General features: G+C 47.3%; 1 protein-coding gene across 5 annotated transcripts in view; it reads left to right on the top strand.

Moving 5' to 3' along the window:
* The window catches only part of POU2F1 (POU class 2 homeobox 1), a 107472-nt gene that overhangs the window by 35858 nt on the left and 43807 nt on the right, over nt 1-27807 (top strand). For 2 of the 5 annotated variants that reach the window (XM_039881544.1, XM_039881540.1), the window contains exon 2: nt 21419-21484. The exons of 1 other annotated variant lie outside the window; for it this stretch is intronic. In XM_039881544.1, the coding sequence (XP_039737478.1) occupies nt 21419-21484 (66 nt within the window). Of the gene's footprint in view, nt 1-18069; nt 18379-18501; nt 18506-21418; nt 21485-27807 lie in introns of those variants that run through there. 2 more of the 5 variants (XM_039881541.1, XM_039881543.1) reach the window with 2 other exon arrangements.

Below are 27807 nucleotides of genomic sequence, written 5' to 3'. Positions count from 1 at the left end.
AACAAAGCACTTTTTAAATAAAATGTTCACTTTTCCACCTGACTGTGCTTGGTGAGATAACTTTAACTCCTGTGGGATTATTCACGTTGAAGGTGTTCACATGCTGTTGGGACAGGATTTGCGCCTCACACTGTCTCCCCGACAGTAATGGGGCACGGTGCTCGTAGCATCAGCCGGAGACTGGTGACTGAGCACTGTACGGGGAGCACTTCCCGGAGCTCGGGGGCACTGGCGTGTAACACATCATTAACGCCCGAGGCCTAGCCAATGCGATTTCAAAAAGGTCTGAGATTGATGAAGAAGTTCAGTCTTTCGTTTTACAAGTAAATATAAGAGAACCGCCTTCTGCCTTAGGGTGGAGACCGAGAGCCGTTACAAGTGCTCACGTCTACATCTGTCTGAAGCATCCCTTTTTCTTACAGATGTCCTCCCGGCCGTAAGAGAACGGGTACCAGATAGATGTAGAAATGCCTGGTGGTTTGGTTATGAGAGCTGGAGGAACACTCAGACGCTGAGAAGAGAGATGACAGTGAGTGGGGGGCGGGGTGCAGTTCTCGGTAGAGGGAAATGCAGCATCGATGTCCCAAAGGGAAGAAGCGAACAGTGGTGGGAGTCGGGGGGTGACGACAGGGGCCACCGAAGGCTTAGCGAGCGAGTTTCCCGGTGCAGAGCGAGGAAAGGGTGGTGACTCGTAGAAATTATGTTTGAAAAGACGGGCCGAGAACTCTGACTTGGTAAAACGATCTGTTTAAAAACAGCATAAATTCGTGATGTGAAATAATAAAACTTTTCTTCGTTGGTCTTAGAGATAAAAGTGAATGTGATAGATTGGTCGCAGATGTTTGGCACCTGAGCTTGATTTTTCTTAGAAGAGAATTTATAGCTATTGTTACTTAGGGGTCTTTTTGTTGGTGGTGGTTTTTCAGTTCTCATAGCTGGTCCGTCCATTCAGAGGATGTAGGACAGGGACTGACCACTTCCCACTAGCGAGCGTGTCGCTAGGCTCTCAACACGTCAGTGTCTGCACCCAGCTCTGTGCCCGCGTCACCCAAAAGTACTTAGAGGTATGAACGGTGCTCCGATGGCTGCCTTTAAAAAGACAGTCGACGCTGGGATTTTACACAACCCTTAGTTTTTTTTTTAAAGGTGAGGGTCGAGGTGTGTTACAAACCAATTTTGCGTTTCTTTGATTTTAATTTAGGCTTTTGTGAATGCTCGGTCTTCCTGTGTCCTTAAGACGGTGTCCTTTGAATGTTCCTTTCACAGCCAACCTTTGTTTCCAGTCCTAACTTAGCATGAAACGGAGGCTGTTTCCTTTCTCACCCCTTCCCTGAGGTTAACCGTGCTGAATCATCAGCCTCTTGGATTTCAGGCCATCCTCACCCTGCTCCTCACCCTGCTCCTCCTCCTCACCCTAACCCTCACCCTCACCCTCACCCTCATCCGTTTACTGAATGCTCACATGTGCTGGCTGCTGTGCTGGCTGTTTAGCAGTAAAGTGGGAACACACGGGACTCACCTAAGTGACATGCTTTAAAGTGCCAGGTAACACTAATGCGCTCATCGTATCAGCGGCGTTCATATAAATAGCGTCCCCCTGCCCGCATCCCACCAAGTCTCAAACGCGGTAAGATCGCATCCCTGTAGGAGGGTGGAGTGTTCAGATTTCGTCTGGGTCTGGTCTAGATCAGGAAATGTAAGTGCCGTAGCTCTCTGGGGTCCACTGACGGGCCTCCTTAGAGTTACATAGAGCACTTGGGGCAGCTGCACCTGCACCACGATGGTCCGCCTGAGGGACAGCAGCCCTCAGCTGTGTTGCACACGGTTAAAATAGTGGGTTTGGGGAAAACGCTCCAGTTTACGCTTGCGGGATTATGCTTTTCGGGCTATTAGGGAAGAGAATTTAAAAGTTGTTTGTTATTTGAAGAAGACAAATTGATGTACTGAGGCCAAAAGACTGGTTCTGGATTTTAAAAGAAAATTTATTCTGGGTGTCGTGAAGGCCGCTGGGTAATGGGAGCCTGAGTTTGGAGTGCGTGTCCCCCGCCACCCAGCGAGCGAACGTGTGTGCAGACTCTGACTCTGCTCAGGCTGTCCAGCCTGGCGTGGAGCACACACGCACCGCCCACGCCGCTGGTCACCGTGCAGTCCGGACCCTAACATGACGCCTTCCTGCTGTAACCTGCCCGCCGGGTATCTCCCTCCCCCACCCCGGAGGAAAGAGGGTGTGATGAACCTTTGCAGTAGAACCGTTCGTGGGGACCACCTTTTCTAGGCGTCTTTTCGGTTGGACGCCTGTCCGTTGTGGGTGTTCTGCCCACCAGGCGACTGATGACTAGCAAGGGGGATTTAGTTCAGTCGCTGAATAAGGGAAAGTCAAGCTTGAAGACGTGGAGATACCTGGCTTTCATCTGCAGGAGGTTTCGAAGTCACTGTGGAGGCTGAAGAATTGCGACGTGAGTGGACGAGGCACAGAGGTGACAGTTTTTAAGTGGTGCGGAGGACTGCCTGGCGTGCGGGTCTCTGGAGAGGCGGGTCGGTCATGACGAGGGTGGGGCCCTTCCCTCCTTGTCCAGACCCGCGGCTTGCGGAATGCCTCCCCAGCCACGGCAGGCGAAACTCATCGGGCTCCTCGCCCCCTCCTCTCCCAAGTCTCCCTGCTCGTGCCGGTGTCCTCTGTGGCACCACCATTCTTGGTGGCTCATGCCTGAGGCTGGCTGTCATGCTGGTCACCTCCCCCTTAAGCGATGAGTAAATGTGATCCCAGGATACAGGTGCCCAGGGGACAGAGGCGGACACGCGGCCTTTCTGAAGGGACCCAGGCGTCTCAGACTTTTCCAAGCGTGAGCCTGTGACCCCGAGTCGCAGAAGCTGGGAAGGAACAAGCCACCGTCACGGTTGCAGCAAAACCACCAAGGATGGAAGTAGGCCCCCTCCCCCACCAAGGACTTCCGATCATTGGAATTAATCAGATTTAGTATTCAAATTAACTTTAAAAAAAGTTTCAATGATAATAGAAGGGATTGAAAACCTGGGCAAAAAAACCATAAAAGTGACGAGGCAGATTTGGCAAAGAAACAATCACTAGAAAGGAAAGAAATAGTCACTGAAATTTAGAAACTCAGCAAACAAATTAAGTAGTAGATTAGACACTTTTAGAAGAATGAATTGATGCTGGATCTTGGGAAATTAACCAGATGTAGTAGTGGTTACAAATGAAAGATATGAAGGAGAAACAGAGAGCCGTCAAGGATAGCATGAGAAGATTTAAAATGAATCTAATTGGAATCCTGAGAGAAGAGAGATAGTTCTCATCTATTGCCAGTTCAAATACATGCTGGCTGAGAATTTTCTAGAATTGATGAAAGGCATGAATTCTCAGCTTGAGGAAACACGATGAAACCGCAAGCTGGTTAGATAAAACTTCTATTCCTAGATATATTGAAACTGCAGAAAATCAAACATAAAGAAAATGTCTCCCATAAAGGAGCCACGTTTCCCCGTGGTCAGTAGCAACACTGGAAGCCTCCAGACAATGAAATTATAAAATGCTGAGAGAAAATAACTTCCAACCTTAACATTGTACCCAGCTAAACTTTCGTTCAAGAATAAAGACGAAATGATGTTTTTGGACAAATAAAATCTGAATTGGCTTCCATCATACGCCACTAGAAGAACTTTCCAAGGTTGTTCTTAAGAAAGAAGAGCTCAGACGGTAAGACCGGGATGCCAGAGGGACGGGGAGCGAAGGACTCGGTAACGAGGGTAAGTGTAAGTGACGCGACACACGTGTTAAGACCTTAGCCCACGGTAAATGCTTGTCTAACAGATAATCGGTTCATCGGTTTTCCTGAAATAGGATTCAGCCATGGCAAGAAGAGGATCGACTTCTTGTTCAGAATTTTTCAAAGAGAAGCTGGAACCTGTGCAAGACTCCCGCCCGACACGTTAGCCTGATTTGGCGAAGTTAAGAGGCGGGGTCGGTCTCTAGAGGGGGTTTGGAGTGGCTGGATTTCTGAGATCTGTGTCTACGTATAGCTGCTGAGCAGATTTTAATTTAGGAATTAACTAAGTGTACCCCCATTTACCGAGATCCTAAACATCAGTCTCGCTTTATAGTTGGTATCTGGAATTTCTGCTTATAACATTCTCAGACTTCACAGCAGTTAACTAAAAGGCAGTTCTAAAGGGACTGTCTCTGAGAAGCCATGCTCATCTAGAGAAGCCTTAACACAATGAATAAAATAGAAGTTGGCACTCTTTAAATGGCCAGGAACATCACAAACCAGGAGCTACCCTTTCCCAATAAGTATTTGCTAGACAAAAAAAGGTTTTTAACTGTCGAGATTCAGATCCGCTGTCAGGAGGATAGTAGGGTGGTGTTCAGGGGGCTGCCTTTGCTCAGAATCAGTGGATGAGTTCTCTTAGCCGTTCTCCTGTCTCCAGAAATAGTTTAATTCAGGTGTTACTGCAGACTGGAGCTGATATCCGTGGTCTCGTGTTGATGCCTTTCGAGGCACCGCTCACTCATTCAACAGATCGGGCGCGGACTTTTCGTGGAAATTAATTTTGATTGTATGATGGTGTAAAAAATTTTGGAAAATTATAAGCTAGTAGTAATGTTGGTGCACGTATGCAAGTACAGAACTAAATTGATATTCAGGAAGGAATAGAGTCGAGACTGAAAAACCATAACAATATCCATCGTGTACGAATAACAAGACCAAATTTTGGAAATTCCAGCTTTTCCGTAATGTGCATGTACGATAGTTTTGCAAAGCTGCCAGGCATTTTTTAGCAGAAAACAAATCATTGTTAGTATACTCTGAAAACCTAATTTTAACGTATGAGCACCACAGTAGTCACTCTGAGTAATTTACATGTGTTCTCGGTAGGTTGCTCTCAGCTTCAGGGAGCAGAAACCGAAACCGATTTGAGCACGACGGAGGGACCAGAAGCCCCGGCACACCAGGGCTGTGGCCTCCGCGTGCTGCTTCCCCTCGGCTCCTGTCCCTCGTGGTTGCAGAACAGCTGCCAGCAGCCCGGGGAGCGCGCTTCCTGCGCGTGTCCCAGAAGGAGCGGCTGCTTCCCGCTCTCTGTTTAAAGCGAGAGCAGCGACCCGGGACGGTCCCGGAGCTCTCGATGTCAGTGGCCAAAACTGAGTGACGTTCTTGGACGGTGGGGATGGGCGTCATCATTCAGGGCCTCCCCTTGAGCTGAGATCATTTGTCACTGCCCTCGCCATGCAGGGAGAGGTGGAAGGACAACCAGGATGCACTGCGCACGTGCAGCCAGACATTAAAATCAACCGCGTTAGCATTTTGGGATCGGTTCTGGCCCACCGGTGGCACAGACGATGCCGTGGCAGTCAGCGGTCCAGGGAGAAGTGGACTGAGGGTGGGCCGTGAGGACCCCCGGCATTTCACATAGAAGGAGAAGGAGCAGCCTGTGAATCGGGATCTCCGGCTTGAGTTTGTCCTGTGTGGCCACTTTGACGTAGAAGAGACAACAGAGATGGCCGTAGGATTTGTTTCCCTTACATTTCTTTTCCCAAAAGAATCATTATTGGAAATAAAGCTTAGAAATCGAGATTTGAATTTACTCCTGGAGCAAAAATGTTCCTTGAACGTTTAAGTAAAAACATTCCTAAAACGCAGTTATTTTCTAATTTAAGAAAGGAAAGTGACAAGCGGAAAGAAGTCACATGCACATCCTTTTCTGTTTCTTCCTTGTGTAAAGTCAAGAACCTAACGTTTGAATAAGTGTCATCGTATTTATTATAAAACAGATTACAGAATAATTCTGGAAATAAGTAACAGACAATGCCTTTGAATTTCATGTATTTAAAAAAAATTGTAACTGATCTTTGATTCATTTAAAATATAGTTTTAAAAGTTCATTTTGCAGGCGTAATTCTGAATGTATTACACAATTTTTAATTACGAGCTGCAGAAAACTTCAATTGGCTTGAATGAAGCGATTCTAACAGCATATGGCATGTTTGATTTACCCAGTATTTTTTTCATTAGACCTCTGTTTGTCTCTGGTCACTTAAATGTCACTAGCTTAGCTGTTTCTTCGAAGTGCTACCCATTGTCTTAAAGGAAATAGGGAAGGAATTGTAGATGGGTATACTGAAGTTATAGGAAAAGCGAACAGTGTATCGTAATATATGAAGGCAACATCTGATGGGTTAGCTACTAAGGAAGAACCGCATCCTTGTATGTTTTTAAAAGGTTCTTGTACGTAGTGAGGAATGTTAAAATTTATGACTCGAACTTCAGACTCATCCTTACATATGACATCTGGGAAAAAATACTGGTTTCTTATTATAAAAGAATAAATGGTTGCGTTTGCCGCACTGTCTGAAAGACCTCGGTGATGGGAAGTGGCTTGTGATTGGTGCTGGGCTGTGGACGGTAGCAGGTCGAGTGTCTTATGTGCAAGGACCCTCCGCTCCTGGAGTAAATCGTGCATGGACTCGTGGTTTCCCTTTGTGCTCAAGTGTGTGGGGAGATCGTCGCCATGAGCTCCTGCTTTAGACGCCGAGGTGCTAGCCTGGGGACTCCTCCGGGGGCAGCGCCTTCCCCTCGTTGCGTTTTGTTCTTGTGCCTGACGTAGTTCCACGGACTGAGATGGAGCGCTGCATTTCTGTTTCCTGTTCCGGCCCCTCCGAAGTCTCGCACTGCACATCGCGGTTCTCCCGCTCCAGCGTGCGTCCGGGTCTTCCGGAGTGCTGTGCAAACACAGGTTGCTGGGCCCCCACCCAGAGCTTCTGACTCAGTCGGTCAGACGTGGGCCCCGAGACTCTACATTTCTGATAAGTTCCCAGGTGATGCTGAGGCTGCTCATCCAGGTGCTGCCCTTTGAGAATCTCTGCTGTAAAACGTTAACTTTTAATAAAACCAACAAACGGTCCTATTGGATTTATTCAAGGAAAAAGATGCATGGTATTTACTGCTATTTAGATTGGACTTATATTGTTTTTCACTCTCTGGATGTTGGTTATTACATTAAGTGACGCACAGGGAACACTCTTAAAATATATTTTTTCAGTAAAAGAATGGTTACCATTTGGTAATTGGCACCTTGTACCTTTTCACAGACACGTTCAGTGCTGTTGCTAGGCTGAAGGACTAGAGGAGAGGACTTCCGTTACTTTGCTTCATGTGCCACGCAAATATATCTACACACACACGCACACGCACACATACACACACACGCTGCGACACACATGCACACACTATTATTACAACACACATACACATATCTACACACACACCTATACACACACCCCCTATACACACACACTTATATACATTAATATTTATTATACATACATATATATGTAACACGAGTGCAAAAATGTTAATGATGTACACATACACACATATGCACATATACGCACACATACACACATGTACACATATATATGTACATATATATTTGCTATTTGTTTTTTTCTGACGTACCACAATTATTATTTCACTCAATAAGTGTAGAAACTTTTTCAGCCAATCTGAGGCCAGCACAAACTCTTTGCCTTGCCAGCTGTGCGTGTTTCTATGGAAACCTGGTAGCTGGTCTAGCTGGGTTACTGTTGTAAGGACCACACCTGTCTTATTTGCATCCAATTTAAGTTGGGGAGAGTTTCAAAAGAATGGAAGGTCTTTAGATGTGCCAGTGGACTGCCAGTGAGAGCTTGTCAGTTTGTAATCACCATGTTGATGTAAGGAGAAGGTTGGATGGGTTTTCTTATTTGTTACAGTTTCTGCTCTGGAGGGTTTGGGGGGCGGGGCGGTACTAAAGTTTACATTTGTTTTGCGTATCTGTCTCGCTGTGTGTTTTTTTGTTTTGTTTTAGGTATATCCTCTTGCAATTTAATGATTTTTAAAAATTCTCTCTTAAAAGACTTAAAGTGTATACAGGTCAGACATTTTTTTCCTGAGAGAGAAAGAATTCCGTTTCTTTTGCATAATGTAATAAAATGTCTTAGTAAATTTTCGATCACTTTTGGAGAATTGTGGCAGAATTCTATGTTGATCTTGTATATATGGTAAGCTATTGTGATCCCCTGCTCTCACAAAAATAACTCCTTGTTAAGAAGGCANCATACATATGTACACGCACATATGTACACACACGTATGTACACATACACACATATACGCACACATACACACATGTATACACATGTACACATATATATGTACATATATATTTGCTATTTGTTTTTTTCTGACGTACCACAATTATTATTTCACTCAATGAGTGTAGAAACTTTTTCAGCCAATCTGAGGCCAGCACAAACTCTTTGCCGTTGCCAGCTGTGCGTGTTTCTATGGAAACCTGGTAGCCGGTCTAGCTGGGTTACTGTTGTAAGGACCACACCTGTCTTATTTGCATCCAATTTAAGTTGGGGAGAGTTTCAAAAGAATGGAAGGTCTTTAGATGTGCCAGTGGACTGCCAGTGAGAGCTTGTCAGTTTGTAATCACCATGTTGATGTAAAGGAGAAGGTTGGATGGGTTTTCTTATTTGTTACAGTTTCTGCTCTGGAGGGTTTGGGGGGCGGGGCGGTACTAAAGTTTACATTTGTTTTGCGTATCTGTCTCACTGTGTGTTTTTTGTTTTGTTTTAGGTATATCCTCTTGCAATTTAATGATTTTTAAAAATTCTCTCTTAAAAGACTTAAAGTGTATACAGGTCAGACATTTTTTTCCTGAGAGAGAAAGAATTCCGTTTCTTTTGCATAATGTAATAAAATGTCTTAGTAAATTTTCGATCACTTTTGGAGAATTGTGGCAGAATTCTATGTTGATCTTGTATATATGGTGAGCTATTGTGATCCCCTGCTCTCACAAAAATAACTCCTTGTTAAGAAGGCAGTTTGAACTATTTACATATTTGATATTTATTCGCATCATTGAACTTAAGCTCTTGGTTCTGAGTTTCATGAAATAATTAGGATCAAAATTAATGTATAGGAAACAGTCATATGGACTAGTTACATGGGCACTGAGTACGGTGATATAAAACATCGGTGGTTTTGTTAATTGTAGTACTCCATCAGGTATACTAATTTATAGCAGTTACCCTAATAGTTAAGTCATGCAAACGAAGCTGTATAGTGCAGGTATACGGCAAATGCAGTGAGCAGGACACTCGGGTCCAGACGTGCCGTTCGCTCACAGGGCCGCCGTGACAGAGACCACAGACGGGGCGGCTTGAACAGCAGAAGTTTATCGTCTGAGTACGGAGGCTGGAAGCCCGAGGTCGGGGTGTCCACGGGGCTGATGCCTCTGAGGGCCGTGCGGGGCGTCTGCTCCGGGCCCCTCTCCTCCTCTTCCCTCTGGATGTGTCTGTGGCCAAACTTCCCCGTTGTATAGGGACGCCAGTAATATGGATTGGGGCCCATCCATGCGACCTCATCGTACCTCAATCATCTGCAAAGACCTTACTTCCAATGAGGTCACCTTCACAGGCCCTGCGCGTTAGACCTTTGGCATCTGTCTGGGGGACACAGTTCATAGTGGGTGCTGTGTGCTTTGCTCAGGACCCCTAAGTAGACATATCACATTGTGGGGCCATCGAAGTAGTCATTTAAAAAGAACATGACAAAACATCTATAACACCACATTTAAAGGTCATGTTCTAGCATTGTCTTATGTCTGGGGAGATTTTATTTGAAAGTAACCGAGTTTCTAAAATGTTTAATTTTTGGTTGTGAGAGGTTTCAAGCTCTTTTTCTCTGGATAATAAACGAGTTATATGGAAAGTGGTCCGACACTGGTGCTTGAATCTGATCCCGTTGACGCAGCGTCGATCTGAGAAAGGCGGACTCCGCCACATCTTGAGATGCCCCTCAGAGCACTGTTTAAATTATCTCACGTGAACTCTGACAGTAGATTATCTGTGCATTTCGTAGCTCCGTGCGACCTGTAGTATTGCTGGTGCTGATGCACATCCTGTGGTCAGAGGTGTCCAGGGGAGGGGACAGTAAGGCTCCGCTCGGACAGCAGCAACAGAAAACACGTGTGGTCATTGTCCATTTTTTTTTTCTCTGCTTTGCTATTTTTTCTTTTTATTTAAAATAATTTTATATCTACAGAAAAGTTGCAAGAATAAATTTTTCCCTGAACTTTTTGAGATTAAGTCACTGACTTGATGCTCTTGAACTCCCAAAACTTTGGTGTATAATTGTCATTGCTACAAATCAGGACATTCTTCTACGCAGCCACAGGACAAACATAAAACTCGGCACCTTACTATCAGCCAGTCCACAGACCCTGTTCAGATTTTGCTGGTTGTCCCGAAACTGCCCCTCACAGAAAGACTCCAGTCCGGGGTCGCGTCTTGCATTGCGTTTCTACGTCTCTAGCCTTTCCCGGTGTGGAATCGACCTTAGTCGCCCCTTGATTTTTCAGGACTGCGACACTTTGGAAGACTGCGTTTCGTAGACTGCCCTTGAATTCGGGTTTGTCTGGTAGTTCCCGGGACCGGGCTCAGGCGGTGTGCTTTGGTGGGAGTCACAGAAGCCGCGTGCTCTCGGTCCTCTCGGGGCGCACAGTTTGGCTTGTCCCTTGACTGGTGACGTTAACGTTGGTTACTTGACTACGGCGCTGTTTACCAGGCTCCTCCATCGTAAGTGACCCTTCTTCCCTCGCAGTTAATGAGTATTTTGAACAGAAACTGTAAGTTTTTGTTGTCACATTTTCACCCACTAGATTTAGCATTTGTTGTTGTTTCTTGACTGAACTTATTACTGTGATGGTTTCCAAGTGTTGATTTTCTAATTACATTATTTCTATATTTGTTATTTGGCATCGCACTGTAAGAAAATATTCTCTTCTCCCTGTTTATTTATATCAGCGTGGGCTCATGAATTCCAGTGAGTCATAGTTATAATTCATTATTTTTATTTTGTCCCAAATTTGACCAGTGGGAGACCCTTCAAGCTGGCTTTTCTGACTTTCACATATTCATAATTTTTAAAAGTATTTCCACGATAATTTTGTTATCAAAATAGTACAAAGGAAGGACATAAAAAATAAAATACAGAGTTTCAGCAGAGACACAGAAAGCCTCAGTAAAGAATTAGGAAATATAAACGACTAAATGGATAGTTTAGAGCAGAAACTACAATAACTGGAAAAACTCAGTGGCCGTGCTCGCAGCAGAATGGAGGGGACACTAGGAATTACCCGTCTGACCAAGGAGAAAATAGAGCATATAAGTGAACGGAGCCTCAGGGACCTACAAGACTGCAGCAGAAGCCCGCAGGAGGGGAAGCGGGAGGGGCGGGAGATGGAGACCTACCCACCCAAGAAGAGGAGCAGGTCCCAACAAGATAAACCCCAAGAAGTCTGTGAGACACATCGTAATAACACTTCTGTAAACTAAAGACAGAGGAAAACATCTTGAAAATAGTGAAAGAGAAATGACACCTTACCTGTGAAAACAAATTCAGCGACAGTGAATTTCTCATCAGAAACCTGGAGGTCGGGAGGCATTGGCGTAACATTTTTCAAGGGCAGAAAAGAGCTCAGAATCCCAGAGTCTGTCTGTATCCAGCAAAATAAATCCTTCAGGAATAAAGGGGAAATCCAGACATTCTCAGATGAAGGAAAGTAAAGAGAATTCGCTTCCAGCAGACCTGTCCTAAAGGGATGACTGAAAAACGAACTCCTTAGGTTTAAATCCAGCAGAACTTGTTTAGGACGTGTGTGCCGACAGCTACAAAATGCTGCCGGAAGAACTCAGGGAACTCACAGAAATGGAGAGCTGTGTTGCGCCCATGATTAGAAGGCTCAACGCAAGAAATGTTAATTCTCCCCAGATTGATGATAATGCAGTTCCTGTCAAAATCCTTGTAATATTTTTAATAGATGTGATTATTCTAAAAATAATATGGGAATGCAAAGGAACCGGGGTGTAGCTAACAAAATTCTGAAAAAGAAGAACAAAGTGGGAGGAGTCATCTGATTTCAAGACTTATTCTGTAGCTGCAGGAATCAAGCCTGAGGGTATTGGAGTGACTGACACATCGATCAGTGGAACAGAATAGAAAACCTAGAATTAGATCCAGACAAGTACAGCTGACTGACTTGTGACTGAAGAACAAAAGCAATTCATGGAGGAAGGGTCGTCTTTTTGACAGGTGATTTCAACATAAACCCTTAACCCAAACCTCAGCCCTTTAGGAAGAAGACATACCGGACAGTCTTCAGGATGCAGGACTTGGGGAGCGGTTTTAAAACGTGACCCTACGAACAGAGTCCATGAAATTAAAGACTGGCGAGTTAAACTATTGAAACTGTAAGAGAATGAAAGGACGAGCTGCACACTGGGAGGAAGTGTTCGCAAAGCACGTGTCTGATTAAAGACGCTTTTCTACAGTGCGTAAATCTTCAGACTCACCCCGAAAAAAATCCATCAGAAAATCCGAAAGAAGGGAATAGACATGTCGCTGAAGAAGACACATGTAGATGGCAAATTACTAGCCATCAGGGAACTACAGACTGAGCCTACGTGAGATATCAGCGCACACCTGTCAGAGCAGGTAAGTGTAAAGCGACGGACGTGCCAAATGCTGGTGTAGAGTTGGAGAAACTGGATTCCCGTACATTGTTCGTGGGAGTGTAAAACGACACAGCAGTTCTGGAAAGCACTTGGAAATCTCTTTAAAAACTGAGCGTGCACTGACCGTGTGACCGAGCAGCCTCACTTGCGTGCGCGTACCCCGAGAAATAGCGATTATGTGCTTTACACATTATAGATGAGGGCCCTTTGTCACATGTGCACTTGGCACACATTTCCCCCCAGTGCGGAGTGTATGGTCCGCTGTACGTCCCACGTGTGAATGTTTACAGCAGCTTTAATTGTGATAACCCCAAACTGGAAGCGACCAAAAAAATCCCTCAGTAGGTGAATGGTTAACAAACTACGGTCTGTCCACACCATGGAATACAGTTCATCAATAAAAAGGAATAAACTATCGATTCATACGACAGTTTGGATGGACCTTAAGGGCATTATGCCGAATAAAAAGTGCCCACCTCAAATGGCCGTGTACAGTGTGATCCCACTTGTCTGGCATTCTGAAAATGACAGAGTTAGAAAGATGGACGACAGGTTAGTGGTTGTCCAGAATTAGGAATAGCTGGAGGGAGCAGAGTAGAGACGCCTGTAATGAGGCAGCAGGAGAGAGTTCTTGGTGATGAAATAGTTCTGTATGTTGATTGCAATGGTGGTCACATGAATCTGCACGTGACAGTAACGTGACATAGAGATGTACATGCACTTTATATGAGCATCAATTTCCTGGCTTTGCAAGAGTGAGCCAGTGGGGGAAATTCGGTGAAGGGTACATGGGACCTGTCTTTCCAAATTCCTATGAATTTCTAACTGTTTTAAGTAGAAAGTTTAAAACAAAAGGGAGGGATATTATAATTGCCATAGGATCTCAGGGGAGCAAAAATTACTAATATCAAAAACAAAACAATAGTTCAAAAAAAATTGGGAATAATCAAAGCAGCATGTGGTTTTAAATAAAAGCCTGTTTTTCATGGATTTAAAAATGGAAATCAGAGGAAGGGCCATATTCCAGCTGTTTAAGCAGAACTGTCATGTTAGTGAGGGTTCAGGACAAATTCTCGGCCTCCGGCCAAGTCCTGCGGTCACGGATTGTTACTCTGCGGAGATCTCACACGTTGTAATTACTTATTTGGGTGATTGTTTAATATTTCTCTCTACCATTCAGTTGTCAGTGTTCTGTGGCTCAGCAGTTGTGTCCCCAGTTTCTGTTCCAGTGCCTGGCAGCACTTGGGAAATATTTGTTGAACGCGTTAACCTTGAAATCAGTGACTTAGTGAAACTCGTCAAACTAGAACGAAGAAGAGCCGGTTACGGAAGTGAAGACGTAGGGGGATCAGATGGGCCAGACAGATCCGTTCAGTGTACCGGCGAGTGGGGCACGAGGCTGAAGCTTTCACAGGTGGGGCATTTCAGGATCGGTTCCGTAATGCTGCGTTTTCTGAAGGGTACCGGATCGAGCCGTGGATGAGCGACGTACGCGGCCACAGAAACGTAAGAAAGCTCAGGTCAAAGCGGAGACCCGAGGCGTGTGCCGCTGGTGTCCGCCGCCTCTGGTGTGGTAGCCGCCGCTGCAGACCAGCACCTGGATGACCCAGGGGCTCGGCTGACGTCCGGGACTCCCGCGTGAAGCCCGCGTCTGGCCGGCAGCGCGCGCGCCTGCTCCGCAGTGTGCGTGCACATCTTCCGCTCCTGGAGTGTGTGCTTGCCAGGGCTCACTTGTTTGTGCTCCCAAGCCTGTTCATGCTGCTGTACTACTTATTTTAATTAGGCAATTTAAGTAATTATTATATAAACCCCGGAAAAGAGCAGGAAAAGAAAGATGATGTTTCTATAAAAACTTGAATGCTTTGAAAAGATTTGATAAAGGGTAATTACTGAAAATACTGTTGAATAAGGCTTGAACAAGAGAGCTGTAAAATATTAGAGATAAATTATTCTAAAGGAAAAAAAAAATAAAAAGATTGTGCATCCAGATCACTTCAGTTGTGTTTTAAATTCTTGCCTTATTTTTAAAGCAGTTTTTCAGTCTGTTGGTCATGAAGTCAATTTAGTAGGTTGAAATCAGCAGTTAATAAAAAGTATTAGAACATACCAGAGTGCATTACATCTAGGAAGGAGCATTGTTTCTTGAAACTTTTCTTGAATTTTTTAAAATATTTATTCAATGCATATTATGCACAATGGGAAAATGTGAAAGCTTCAAAAACAAAGCTAAAGAAATTGAAACTGGAAATATTAGAGTATGTATTACAGGTGTGATTTATCCAAGGATGGAGAGGAAACTCAATGGGTGGGTCCAAACAGAAAGCAAAGGTTTTGGTCCAATATCAGAAGATTGGTGAATGAACATATATTTATGTGCTTGCATTAAAGTGACATGTTTGAAGTATGTACATGATGGCGTTATGGTTATTTAAGTTGAGTTTTTTGATTGACCATCCAGCTGCAGATCTCAGGGTAATGGGATAAGTTTCAGCATATTTTATTTTACTTACTTTCCTTTTATGCCTCCTTGTTTTGTCCCCATCCCCACCCCCCTCCTCTGCCACTTAATAGCTAAGTGACCTAAGAGGCATGTCTAGGCCTCAGTTTACCTTTTATGAAATAAGGTTATAAGAGTATTTGTTGCCCTCTTTCTCAGGGGAAAACAATCATTACGTAATGTCAACTCCTAAACTAGACTTAAAATGAAAGCAATTAAATTTGGACTAATTCATGCTGGAGTATGAATGACTGACTGACAATCCCACAGATTTACCAGAAATGGTTTTTTTTTAAAGGTGTTTCTTTTTTTAGGTCAAGTTTTATTCTGATATTTCCGACACAGGACTGAAGGTAGTGAACATTTGAAACCGAGAAAAGCTGCTTGTTGCCTTGTTTTTGATCTGACTGCGCCGTGGCGGGGTCGGCGCAGGGAGCGGTGGTGGCCGTCCCTCCCTCGGCCCACCGCAGAGGCCTGGCCCGCCCCCTGGCGCTTCGCCTGCCGAAGGGGAGCCTTCCTCCCTCCCCACTGTAACGGGGCGAGGCTTCCCGTCACCCTGGATGGCTCCGTCTCTGGGCGGCTTCCTTCTTTTGTACCTTCCCTCTCCCTGGAGTGACGATGGGGAATTTTGCAGTGGAGGGGCGGGGGTCTTTCTCTGGACAGTGGCCTGTGAGCATTACAGAGTGATGGCCCCTGCCGGGCAGAGGCCCCTGGGACCCTCCGTTGAGGGGGAGGTGGTTGCTCTGGGAGGTCCCGCTCCAGGAGGCACCTTCCAGCAGACACTTGTCAGCTGGCAGTGATGTGTGGCTCTCCGGCCAAGACATCCTGAGCTGAAGCGTAAAAGACCGCACTGGCATGAGAGATGTGAGGTGTCACTGCAGACGGCACAGAGGCAGGTGGTGAGCTGCGGAGGCATCGTCAGTGCAGGCATCGGTGTAAACCTTTATGAAGGCCGGAGAGGAGCGAAAGAAGCTCATCGACACCTGCTGTATCCCAGTCACGTTCATCGTCGCTTCTCATCTGTTCCCCCCAGTTAGAACTGGTACAGTCCAATACATTCTGCCTCAAAACGCGTTTGACTTTCGTACCCTGTTCCTTAATATGTTCTTGTTTGTTTTCATGCAAAGTGTGACTGATTGAATAAAATCGGTGCTCTTGATGGCCGTCCCGTGTTTATCCTGTGTCTTGGTGTCTCCCCGGCACCGCGCCCCCGTGCCCCGCCCATGGCCTAGTCTGAAGGGGCCCGCGGGGACAGCGCGCTCACGCTGACGGCCACCGCACGGAGAAGACAGCGTCGTTTTGCAGATGAGAAAGTTGAGGTTCAGAGAGGGAAGGAAAGCCTTTCTCGCAGGGATGAAGGGCGGTGTCCAGTTTCTCCCCCAGACGCTCCTCACGTGCACTTTGTGATTTTGTAAAACAGAAAAACCAGCATTGTGAGCTCGGTGCCGGTCTGAAAGTTGAGAGAGGTTTTTGGTTTTGTTCCTGGCTGTTACCGACTTGCAAGGAAATCTTTTTAAGGTTCTTTATAAAAATCTCACCTTTCATTTTCTCGGCTGCACGTTGAGCTTAATTTCAACCTTAGCATCGGCAAAAGTTGCATATTTTTAAGAATCAGAGACCGTCTCTGAACGAAGGCCCGCAGCGACGACATGGCGCCCTTGACCCGGGCACTGTCCTGTGGGTCTCCACATGCTGGGCTTCCACATGCGCTCTGTCCTGATGGCTGCTCTCCTCACGACTCTGAAAACGAGCCGGTGCGGTCTGCTCCTTTATCCGCACCCCGTGCCCACCACGTCCCTACAGGTGCAGCTTGTCCCTAACGAGTCAGATCCAGGCGCCCAGACCGCCATGTCCGCGGCACCCAGTTTCAAACCGACGCCACGTTGTTAGCGGGACTCCAGGTTAAGAGCCACCGCTCTCTGTAGCTCTGGCTCCTTCTTGTTAAGGAAGGTCATTAGCCTGCTTCATGTGGTTTTCCTAAACCTCCTGAATTGTCTGTGACGATTAGAATGGAACGTTGTCACGTCGTAATGCCCCAAAAGTTTGGGGTTGATGTTTTACCTTATAAATTCACTTGAAATTGAATAAATGTATTGTTTAGAAAGGATTTTATACGCACACATAGATACTCATATCCGCTAAGTCAGATGTACGTGAAATACTCATCGGTTCCAGTTTCCATGGCCCACTTTTTGATGATTGCCGTTGGAAGCGTCCGTCTCCCACTTCAGGTCGAGTTTGATGAGGGACGGCCAGTGCGTTACATGTGACGTTACGTGTGCGTTACATGTGTGTTACATGTGAAGAAGAATTGTGCAGGAGGGCTTTGCATACTGTCGAAGGTAGTTGTGTCGATCCTGGCTGCCTAGCTGGAAAGCGGGACTCCCCTCTGACAGCCTCCGCTGATATCTGAAAAATTCCCTATCAGTCAGGGGCTAGCACCATCTTGACAGCCCTGTATTCTGCCTCTACCTTGCTAATTGTTTCCTTGGGATTATTTGGATTGTGTAGAAAGGTTTTTGCAAATCCTCTTATTACCGCAGTCATTGTTGCCAGCAGGAATAAGATTAAAGGTGCTTAAGTCTGTAGAGTTGTTTCTAATTTGCACGTGTCATTTCAGTGGCATTTTAACAGAACTCTGTCTCTTGTCCCTCCTTCCTCCCCAGGCACTATCTCAAGTTAGGTCCGAGAAGCCAGGCCATTGGAAGAAATCTCATTTTATCCTCCTAATTATTATGCTGGCACTCAGGAGATAATTTTTCCCTTCATGCACTGCCAATTAATATGCAAATGGACTGATAAATATTTATGCAATGATTTAAATTATGCAGGGAGTGCTTTCAGTGTATTCTGTAAATGAATTGTTCGTGGACTTCAAAGTGCTGGCTGCTGTGCTAACGAGAAGAGATTTGCATAAGGCCCTAATCACGCGCATACTGATTAAGCTTCATTATGGAAACTGCCAGCTGCAATCTTTGTTTCTATTTTATTACAAAAAGGGGAACTTTTCATGCTTCAGTTGCCTTGACAATGTCAGTCCTAGCTGGTCGGAGAGACTAAAACTCCTCTGAGCAACCGAAGTTTCCTTATTCAGTTGAAGATTGCTATGGTGCAGCTGAAGTTGTATGTCGCTTCTCCCCCTAATCCACTGTCCACCTCCCACCCTTGTTCTCTTAGATTTGTTAGAAATAGTAGTACCTTCTGTCCCCCACCCCGAACCGCCACCTGCTTCTCCTTGCTCTGGACTGTCTGAACCTCTAGAAGATTCACAGCAATGCTGGACTGCAGCGACAGTGCTCTAGGTGGGTACAGCGCAGCTCTGTCTCACGAGCGTGCATGTGGAAATGGGGGGGCTGACTAAGCATACGTGCTCAACCGCTGCGCGGCCGGCGGGGGAGGGGAGGAGGGGGGAAGCATGTGCAGCAGCAGGTCCCTCCCTGCCACGGGCTCTTCTGGTTCAGAGGATATTTGCAGTAAATAGTGTGGATTTAGAATTCAACTTGAATGGAGGACATTTTTGCTCTTTGGAAATTTCCATCGGGAGCGTTTCATGTAGTTCTAAAAACACTCCGAATCTGAAACAAGGTCTAAAGCTTACCTAAATGAAATGTACATATTAATAAAAATGCTTTGCATACTTAGTTCCAGCGTCTTCTATAAAAACCTGAGCACTTGGTGGAAAACGAGGTGGAGCGTGGTCACAGTCCCTCCTGGGCACCAGCGGAGCAAGCTGCGGTCCCACTGGTGATCAGTGTCCAGATTTTAAAAACTATTAACTTCTCAAATTTTGGCTAATGTTGGGCTTTTATTTTTAAAACTTTTTAGAAAACAATCTTAAGTTTCAGAAAGCCTATTTTTAGAGGTTTCCCTGGAGAACGGGGCTTTCAGGGAAGGGGCTGTCAGGCTTGAATATTCAGACTGTCTTTGGTGACTGTGGTTTAAAGTAGGTGGAGGCACTTAGGTTTGCAGACGTAGGGTGGCCCATGGCAGACTCGCTGTGGAGTTCTGTCTGCGTGCACGCAGAATGGCCGAGACCTCTGGAGGTCGCACCTGGAGAGTCGGATGCTGTGGACTCCAGGACTTTGGTATCTTACAAACCTGTGCACATGCCTCTTCTCCTGTGTGTCATTTTTCCCATTTGAAGAATTGGGACTGCCCCCGTCCCCTTCACAAGGGTGGGATAAAACGATAGTTCTGAAAAGGTTTGAACTTGTAGGCAGAAGGGCCGGCCTGGACCCAATGGGTAGTGAGGCCCGTACAGCACTGTGAGAGCCACGTCGAACGGGTGAGTGGCTGCAGCAGGAAGCCCATGTCAGAAATCCAGTGCCGGAGCCGCAGAGATGCACGGCACAGTCAGCACAGGGCGCCAGAGCGCGGACGCCTGCAGTGCCCAGCAGCGACTGACGTTCGCTGTTACGTCTGCTTGGTCGGGAATTCAAGAAAGGCGAGGAAAATATCTTTTCCAAATATTTTTAGTATTATATTTTAGAATTTGGAATGATATTTATTTTCAAGTAACCGCGAATATTTAAACAGTTTTCTTGTAGTGCAGTTCATCAGAATTTTATTTTTTATTTTACGTGTGAAGTATTTTTGTGAAATGTTTTTGAAGTTCTTGACAGTTCAATAGAAAATCCGTAGAAGATTCATGTAGAATACTTTGTACATAATTTTTAATTTATGGATGTGGAATTTGGGATATGAATCATGCAAAGTCAGGCTCATGGCTTGTTAAGATTTATGCCTGCTTTCTTTTTATGGTACGTGGAAACTTATCATTTTCTATGAATGTTAACGGGGTCATTATTTTACCCATTTGCTTTTAAAATGCATCGTAAAGGACACATGGATCAGTGTGTACGATTAATGTTGTATTTTCCTACATTTGCTGTGATCTCTGCTGACTTTCATAAGATTTTGGTTATGTCATTCAGAAAGCCGATTTTCACCAACTTGTACACCTGTTCCTTTCAAACCGTGGTATGCTTTCAGATGATATGTAAATCTTTCTGGATAGTGGGGGCGGAGGAAGTCGTAGAGCTACGCTCATTTATGGCCAAAGACATAAGAATTTGAGCCCTTTGAACATCTGGAGAACAAACCAAAGACAGGCTAGAACTGCGCGAGCACGTAAGGCGCCCGGGCCTCCGTTCGCAGGTATCAGGGCGGCAGTCACACAGCCTCCTGCTGGGGAGCGAGGCTGATGGGAGGGGTCCCGCGGCTTCCTCACCCTGTCGCGAGGTGACGTCAGTGGGCAGCCTGGCAGGACTTCTCGCGACTGGGTTTCCTAGTTAAACGTTTAAGCAGATGACAAAACGTGGTCTTCAGTCAAAAAATCAAATGTAATACAGTTAAGTGTTTGTCCTCCACCAACTATTTGACCAGTAGTAAATGGTTCTTAGCCTGGTGCGAAAGGAGGGACTTGCTTGATAGTAAGCGTGTTTGGTTTATAAATTTCCTAAGTTTGAGTTTGCAGTACAAGTAGAATAAAATATATTTAATGTATGTTTCGTTCTTACCCTTTTGAAGAGGGAAGAAAAGACTCGTTCTTGTCCCTTCTCCTACACATCTTCTGGGAGACCTAATGGTGCCTGACGAAAGCTTTTTATTGTGAATATCTTCATTAAACAGATAGCCCTGGAAGGTCGCAACCCACATCAGCAGGTTCATTTGGGATATCAAGGCAGGATAATTTTTAAGTGGATGTAGGTGTGATTCAGCCTTGAAATGATTAGATATGTCTGTTACGCACTGTGGTACAACTTCCTGTGCTGACTACGATTGAGGTGTGAGTGTGACAGAGTCTCACTTTGACACGTGTTCAGTTGTGGCGGAGAGTAAATATGGAGATGTTTTTCTTAGATATGCTTTATTTTATTCTGTTAGGCCGAGTTACTGTCCAGTCTGATATCAAGATTTTCAGTGGATCGTCCTGGTCCTACTTAATAAATGTCTTTGCTCATGGAAGAAGAAACTGAATTTGGGAATAACATTATTTACTTTGTGAAGTGCTTCCCCCAGCTCTGTGTTTTACAGTGTTCACTCCTTTTACATATCAGACTCTATATTATACATTTTTCAGGTTGGATTTCTGTTCTCTTTCTTGGGAGGATCTTAAGATTCTTTAGAAAGATCGTTTGTGGGTCATGTCAGAGTTAAGGGGATCTCGAATTCTTGCGGATAACTCGCCGTTTCCAGTGTTGCAGCGTTGGTGCCGTCTCCTTGAACTGAGAGCCTGAGACATTAGTCCATGCTCTTGACCCTTTCCTCTGCCAGTTTGCCTCCCTAACAACCGCATCCTCAAGTTTTTAAAAACCTCATTCACCTCCGATCTGTTTGCAGACTCGAGAATGAACAATCCGTCAGAAGCCAGTAAACCATCGATGGAGAGCGGAGATGGCAGCACAGGTAAGAGATCCTTCTCAGACCAGCTTTTTACTTAGATTAATGGAGCTAAAAGCCTTTCCTTTAACCGTGACCCGTATTCGACAAAGAAAGACCAATTTCAGTATGGATTGGTCAGATATAACTCAGTACCCGCAGGAACTGGGATTGTACCTGCTCAAGGTACCTGACTTCTCCTGCAGGTCGCTTCGTCTTTTTTGCTGTCATCTGTCTGAGAACTACAGAGCAGCTGAGAGTGGTCCTTTGGGTCTGGTAGTCTGGGTGTGAATGACGGATTTGCCACTTGCTGGCTGCGTGACGTCAAGCAGTCCCCTAATCTTTCTGAGACTTAATTTACTCAACTATCAGATGGGAACAGCATACTTCATAGGTCATTCTGAGCATTAAAGGAGAAATGTCGAACACCATGCGAGCCACACGCTAACTGTTCAGAGATCGGTCCCTCTCGTTACAGGCGCCAACAAAATGGTAAATCTTACCCACCCCGCAGTCAAAAGCAAAGCACATTAAAGTTGTGATGATGTCTACGGAGAGTTCAAACACACCTAATTCTAATACAGCTTTTTATTTAGTAATTTTTTAAATTACACTAGCTTAAACTCTCTATCAGGGTTTAAACCCTAATCTCAGGGCAAAAACTAAGGCCTCGTGAGGAGCAAGGTGAGTCCATAAAGGTGGATCGTCTCCACAGCCCCCCTCCCACCTCAGCGTGTGGCTCAGACGGCATTTGACCCGTGTCCTCACCATCTGCCAGAGCTGGGACAGGGGCTTCCGCAGGTTCCGGCAAAGGCAGGGATTAAAACGCCCACCAGGGCAGGGAGCTGTGGGCAGGGCACGCGGAGAGCAGTTCTCAAGGTGAGTGAAGTTTGCACCTGCCGAGAGCATGGCCTCCTTGGCCTGTCATTAGAAAACGCCCAGCAGCGGAGATGGCAGGAATGAGCGTCACTCTTGGAGACCATCTTGTTTCCCAGCCCGCGGGCCCCAGCACCGTTGAGTTGGAAGCAGGTGGGTGGGCCCTGTGCGGCAGCTCCTGCCTGCTGTCTTTCGTTCCCAGCCGCTCTGGCCCTGGAGGCGCTTGTTCCTTTTCTGTCTGAGGCGCACGCGCCCTCTGTGAAGCTGGGCTTCGGGCGCCCTGTGGTATTAACAGGCCTCTCAGATTGCTCTGAGTCCGCCATGGGGGCTGCCACGGTGCCTGCTGTGCAGCGAAGGGCAGCGTCCTGTCCTCTGCACTGGGCGACGGTCCCCTCTCCATCGTTTCCGTCCCGTCGGGCCCACCGCACTGCTTCGGGGCGCTGGTCTCTGCCCGTGCGGGAGCGTCGGCCGCCCAGTGAGACGTCAGGGGAGAGTGAACAGGATACCCGTGCGCGTCTCGGAGGGGAAGAAGCCGGCTCACAGGGCGGTCGGAGGGTGCCCACAGTGCCCGCCACAGTGCTCTCCCTGGGGTCCGCCACTGCAGAGGCTTCACTGCCACCACCCACCGAGCCTGCGGTCTGTGCACTGCGCACGTCACATGGTTTCCGTTTGCGTTCTTACGACAGCCCCGCGAGGTAGGCATCGTGACGTCGAGGAAGAGGGAATCGCACAGAACCAGCCAGGAAGTAAAGGCAGGATCAGGATGTGCGCCCTGCGCGAGGTTTCTCCACGAGGTTCCTCCCGCGAAGGGCAGTAAATGACCCTGAGCGTTTAGGCAGCACCTTGTCTGCCTTTAGATCCGAAGCCACTTACGAGCCGTGTAAGGTCAGTTCCGGGCTGGCTCTCGCTCTGTCTCACGGATCCCTTGCCCTGTTTTAATGGGAAACGTGTTACGTTCACTTGGGAACAACTGAAACCCTGGCCGTCAGTTTCCCGGCTAGCCTCAGCACCTCCCACTGATGTCGTGATCAGCTTAGGGACCTCAGAATACATTTGCGTTCCAGTTTGCACGTGAAATTACCGTGTTTGACACATCAGGTATAAAACCACAGTTTATTCAGATAATTACGTGCTTGCAAATTGATTTTTACTTAAACATAACAGATCTGCAGATCGTTTTATTGTAAAGAACATACGAATACTTTTGTGTGGATTACTACAATTTTAAACATTCCTGGGAAAAATTTTGATTCGTGATATTTTAGGGAGAAAGATATTATGAAATTATTTAAGGTTGTGTTGTGTTACTTCTTTGCCTTTCTCCTACCAGAGTTTAAGTTGCACGGCTCAGCCTGACAGTGCACTTCTGTCAGATGGCCCTAACGCGTTCACAGATCTGGAGTTTAGGTTTGTTAGTCTAGTCATTGCGTAAGTGCTCATTCTGTATGTAAAACAAAACACTGTGCTGGGTGTGCTTAGAAGATGCTGTCGCGAGTACTGAGATGCCCTCCGTCTGTGAAGCGTTAGCAGAGTCCATTGGGAGCTGAGACAGATAAGCGGATGGTGGGATCACGAGAGAGTGCGGTCATCCAGGAGGAGGTATAGGAAGGTGCCATCGTGGTATTTCTTTGAGGAACTCTGAGTGCGCGTCTAGGCGTCAAGCTCTCCTTTCTCATACGTCCTCCCCGGCTCCCCCAGGCGGAGGGGACCACCAGAGAGGGGGGATTGAAGAAGGAAAGACACACGATGGAGCCACGGCAGGGGCGGAGGCTGGGGCCAGAGGGACAGAAGGGAGGCCAAGCTTCGAGCCGCACAAAGGCAGACCCCTTTCTCACTGGGGAGCAGGGAAGGACGCACAGTGACTGAAGGTGGCAGTGGCAGTGGGACGGAGAAGGGCGCGAGCGCTGGCTCCCTGGGGGCCTCCCTGCCTCCCTCGTTCCTCACGAAGCTTCTCAGAAGCGTCGCGGTGCTTGGGGGGGAGGCGGGCGGAGGCGACGGGACGGATGGCCGCGCTCAGCCTTTGGGGTTGTTGCCGGTGCGCGTGGCCGGCCGCGTTTTTACACGGACTTCACGTCTGGCTGTTGGAACTCCCGCGAGGTAGGTGTCGTGTCTCTTTCACAGATAAGGGACGTGAGCTCAGGACCGGTTAGTGATCGGTGATTGCAAAGCCCACGCGCCTTCCGTTACCTGTCCCTGCGTCACACTGCCTGGGAGACCGCATGGAACGGGCTTCCTGGCTCAAGCAGAGGGGATGCGTTTCCACATAGTTACTTTTAAGGAACTGATTAAAATCCAAAGAATGAACGAGCTCGTTGAGGGTCAGGCTCAGATGAGAGGAAGGGACCTGGACCGTGCAGCTTCCTAGCCAGCAAGGTTACGCCCCTTCCCGCAGAGCAGCTCTGCCGTCCGAGGTCAGCAGTGAAGAAAATGGGAGATTGGGTTATTTTGCCGAAACGATGTCCTCTCCACAAAAACCCCCTCCAGATGTGAGGGACAGAAACGACATTTCTCAGAACAGGGTTCTTTGGATGAGGACGCCACTGCGGACGCTTCCACTGGGGGTGGGGGGCAGTGACTGCACGCCCTCCTCGTCCCAGCGCTTGGAACCCCGAATCCGCTTTCTGTCCGCTTCCCGAATCTGCCCGTCCACATGTTTCAGGGGAGCGGAGTCATGCAGCCGTCATCCTCTGCCTGCGTCATTGCACGGAGCGTGGTGTTTTCGAGGTTCGCCCTGTCGTAGCGGGGGCAGCTGAGCAGTCCGCGTAGCCATCCTCAGCCGGCGGACACTCGGGCCCCTTCTGCGTCTTAGCTGTTGTGAACGATGCTGCTGTGGACAGTGGCACACAAGCATCTTAGAGTTTTTCATTTCCGTTTGTTGGGGTAATTAATTAGTAGTGAACTCGCTGGCTGTAAAACAACACAAATTTATTATCTTACAGTTCTGGAGGTCAGAAGGCCTAAAGTTCGGGTGTCGGAATAGTCGTGTGCTCCCCAGAGGCTCTGAGGAGCAGCCTCCCCTCCCCCCCGCCCCGCCCCTTCTGCAGGCCCCCTGTGTTTCTAGGGTTATGGCCTCCTCTTCAAAGCCAGAATACAACATCTTCTAGTCTGTCTGTCTGTCCGTCTGTCCGACCACCGCTTCCGTCATCGCAGGGTCTCTGGCTCTCCTGCCTCCTCCTTTCTCTCACGGACCATCATGACCCCACCGGGTCCCCGCAGGTCGCTGAGGGGCATCTCCCCTTCTCGGGACCCCCTGTCGGACCTGCGGAATCCACGCGGCCAGGCGCGGTCGCCAGCCGCAGCGCCCGGGGCTGAGCACGTGGACATCTTCACGTGGCCATTGTTCTGCCTGTCACAGTACTTTATCCTGAATGAAATCTGATCAACTATTATAGGTGACAGTTAGAAAAGTAAAAATTGTATAAAGTCTTAGAAATGTTGACAGGAAAAACCAAAGCATTTTTTTTGATGTTAGGAACTATTGGGCAGATTCTAAAGCCTAGTTCACTTTTAATCGGAGGGCAGATTCCGTTCGTCAGTGCTCCCGACGGCGGTCCTCCGCCCGTGCCCAGCCTCCGCCGCTGAGAAGGGACAGGCGTTTCTGAACCGGCCGGTTCTGGCGTGTGGCTGTGTTGTCTGTGTTCTTTTAAAATCTGCCCAGAAGAGCAACACAGATGAAAATGATTTTCCTCATCTTTTAGATGAGAGCTTTTGGGGACCATCGCCCAATTCAAAGTCCTCTCCATCTATTCGACATGTATTATGAAGTGATTTATTATAATAGTTGTTTTTCGTTAAAATCGGCTAGCCGTGTTAAGCATTTCATCTAGATCATCTCACTTAACCCTCATCCGCACCGTGAGAGGCACTAGTTTTCTCTTTCCGTAGATCAGAGAGCGGGGGCTCAGTCACTCGACACGTCTGAGGTCCACGAAGGGAGCAGAACTGTTCCTTGTTCTTCGAGCTGTTACTCCTCATGCTTTGTTTGCAGTGTGTACTTGGTGGGATCACTGAAGTGGAACAAAATACCGATTTTGTTCTCAAGAAATTGACCTTGTAGAGAACTCCTGTACGGACATGTCCTGGAGGGTTTGTAAGGAGCACGCACGAGTCCGTGAGAGTTCGGTGTGGGGAGAAGTCGTCTCCAGCTGGAGGTTCAGGGGAGGCCCCGGGGAGACCTCAGGAGAAGCTGGAGCTCAGTCTGGGCCTTGAAGGCCGGGCAGGGCTCAGACGCGGTGGCGCTGGCAGCGCAGGGGAGGGGGATCACATGGAATCACCGCTGGCCTCGGTCCCTTCAGATGTTTTCACCATGTCATGTGATTCCTGGGGCCAGTGTCCCTTACCCTCAGAAGGAGCCAGTGTTCCAGTTCCTCAGGTTCAGCGTAGCCATCGCCACCACTGGCCTATTGCTGTCCTTTTCTAGAATTAATAAAAGTAAAATGATATTATATTCAAAATTTTAAATACGAAATGTTATCTTTTCTGCTAGTTAACTATTTTGAAATGTTAAAACTTATTTTAAAGCAGCTGACTTACCTGTTGATTCATTGAATTTATAGTAAATTAAATGTTAGTCTTTTTTCACCTGAATTATGATAGAATAAGACCCTTCCATCTTATCCTTATTCGCTTGATTTTTCATTCAGATGATATTTTTCCCTGGGATAATATCAAAGTCTTTCCGGCAACTTTTTGAAAAGGCCAAAGAAATTTGTGAATGTGACCCAGTAGACACTTACGAAGTAAACTCCAGCGACACTGTCCGAAGTTCCTAGCAGCCAGGGCGCGTTGCTCTGTGGGGTTTCTTAGCGCCGTAGCTGACGTAGGGGAACCACGTTCCAACGAGAGCGTGGTCAGACATCGTTTTCGACAGGGAGCGGGGAAGCACCCCGGTGGGCCGGGCCCCTGCACCTCTGCTCTCTGTGGTGGCGCAGGCTCTCGATGTCCCTGTCCCGGCACTGGTTTGGGAAAACAGTGGTAGTTTCAGGCGAAACACCGGCGTTTTCAGGAGAAGCCTCAGACGTTCCCGGGGAGCGGACCTCCCGCGACGTTCCCGTCAGCCCAGCAGAGCCGTGGAGGTTTCGCACTCAGGGGCTGTTCTCCTTTTGAACGTGTGTTTATCCAGGGCCATTTCTAGGGCTCGGTGCTGTTACTGTGATTGTCATGTTAAGTGTGTCACGCCCTGCGCGGCGTGGGCTGCATGGTGCTGGCCAGAGCTCTGTGCAGCTGCGGGGGAGGACACCCGTTTCCAGTGTCTGGAGTCCCCTGCAGGGTGGAGTGTCATGGCCAGGTCCTGCTCCCCGGCGGGATCCCCACCGCTGCAGAGTGAGACGCGTCTGCCCTGCCTGCCGGGCACGCGGGGTTTAGGTGTTTGCGGGGAGCCATGATTATGACGCCTGTAGGGATACGGAGTGGTGTTTGAATTAAGATCGTCCTTTAGTTAAAGGAGTGAGCAACAGTTGCTCTTGTCAAGAAAT

This window comes from Pteropus medius, unplaced genomic scaffold, assembly GCF_902729225.1.
Source record: "Pteropus medius unplaced genomic scaffold, Ma_sr-lr_union100, whole genome shotgun sequence".
Taxonomy (NCBI): domain Eukaryota; kingdom Metazoa; phylum Chordata; class Mammalia; order Chiroptera; family Pteropodidae; genus Pteropus; species Pteropus medius.
This window is presented reverse-complemented; position numbering and strand designations above follow the sequence as displayed.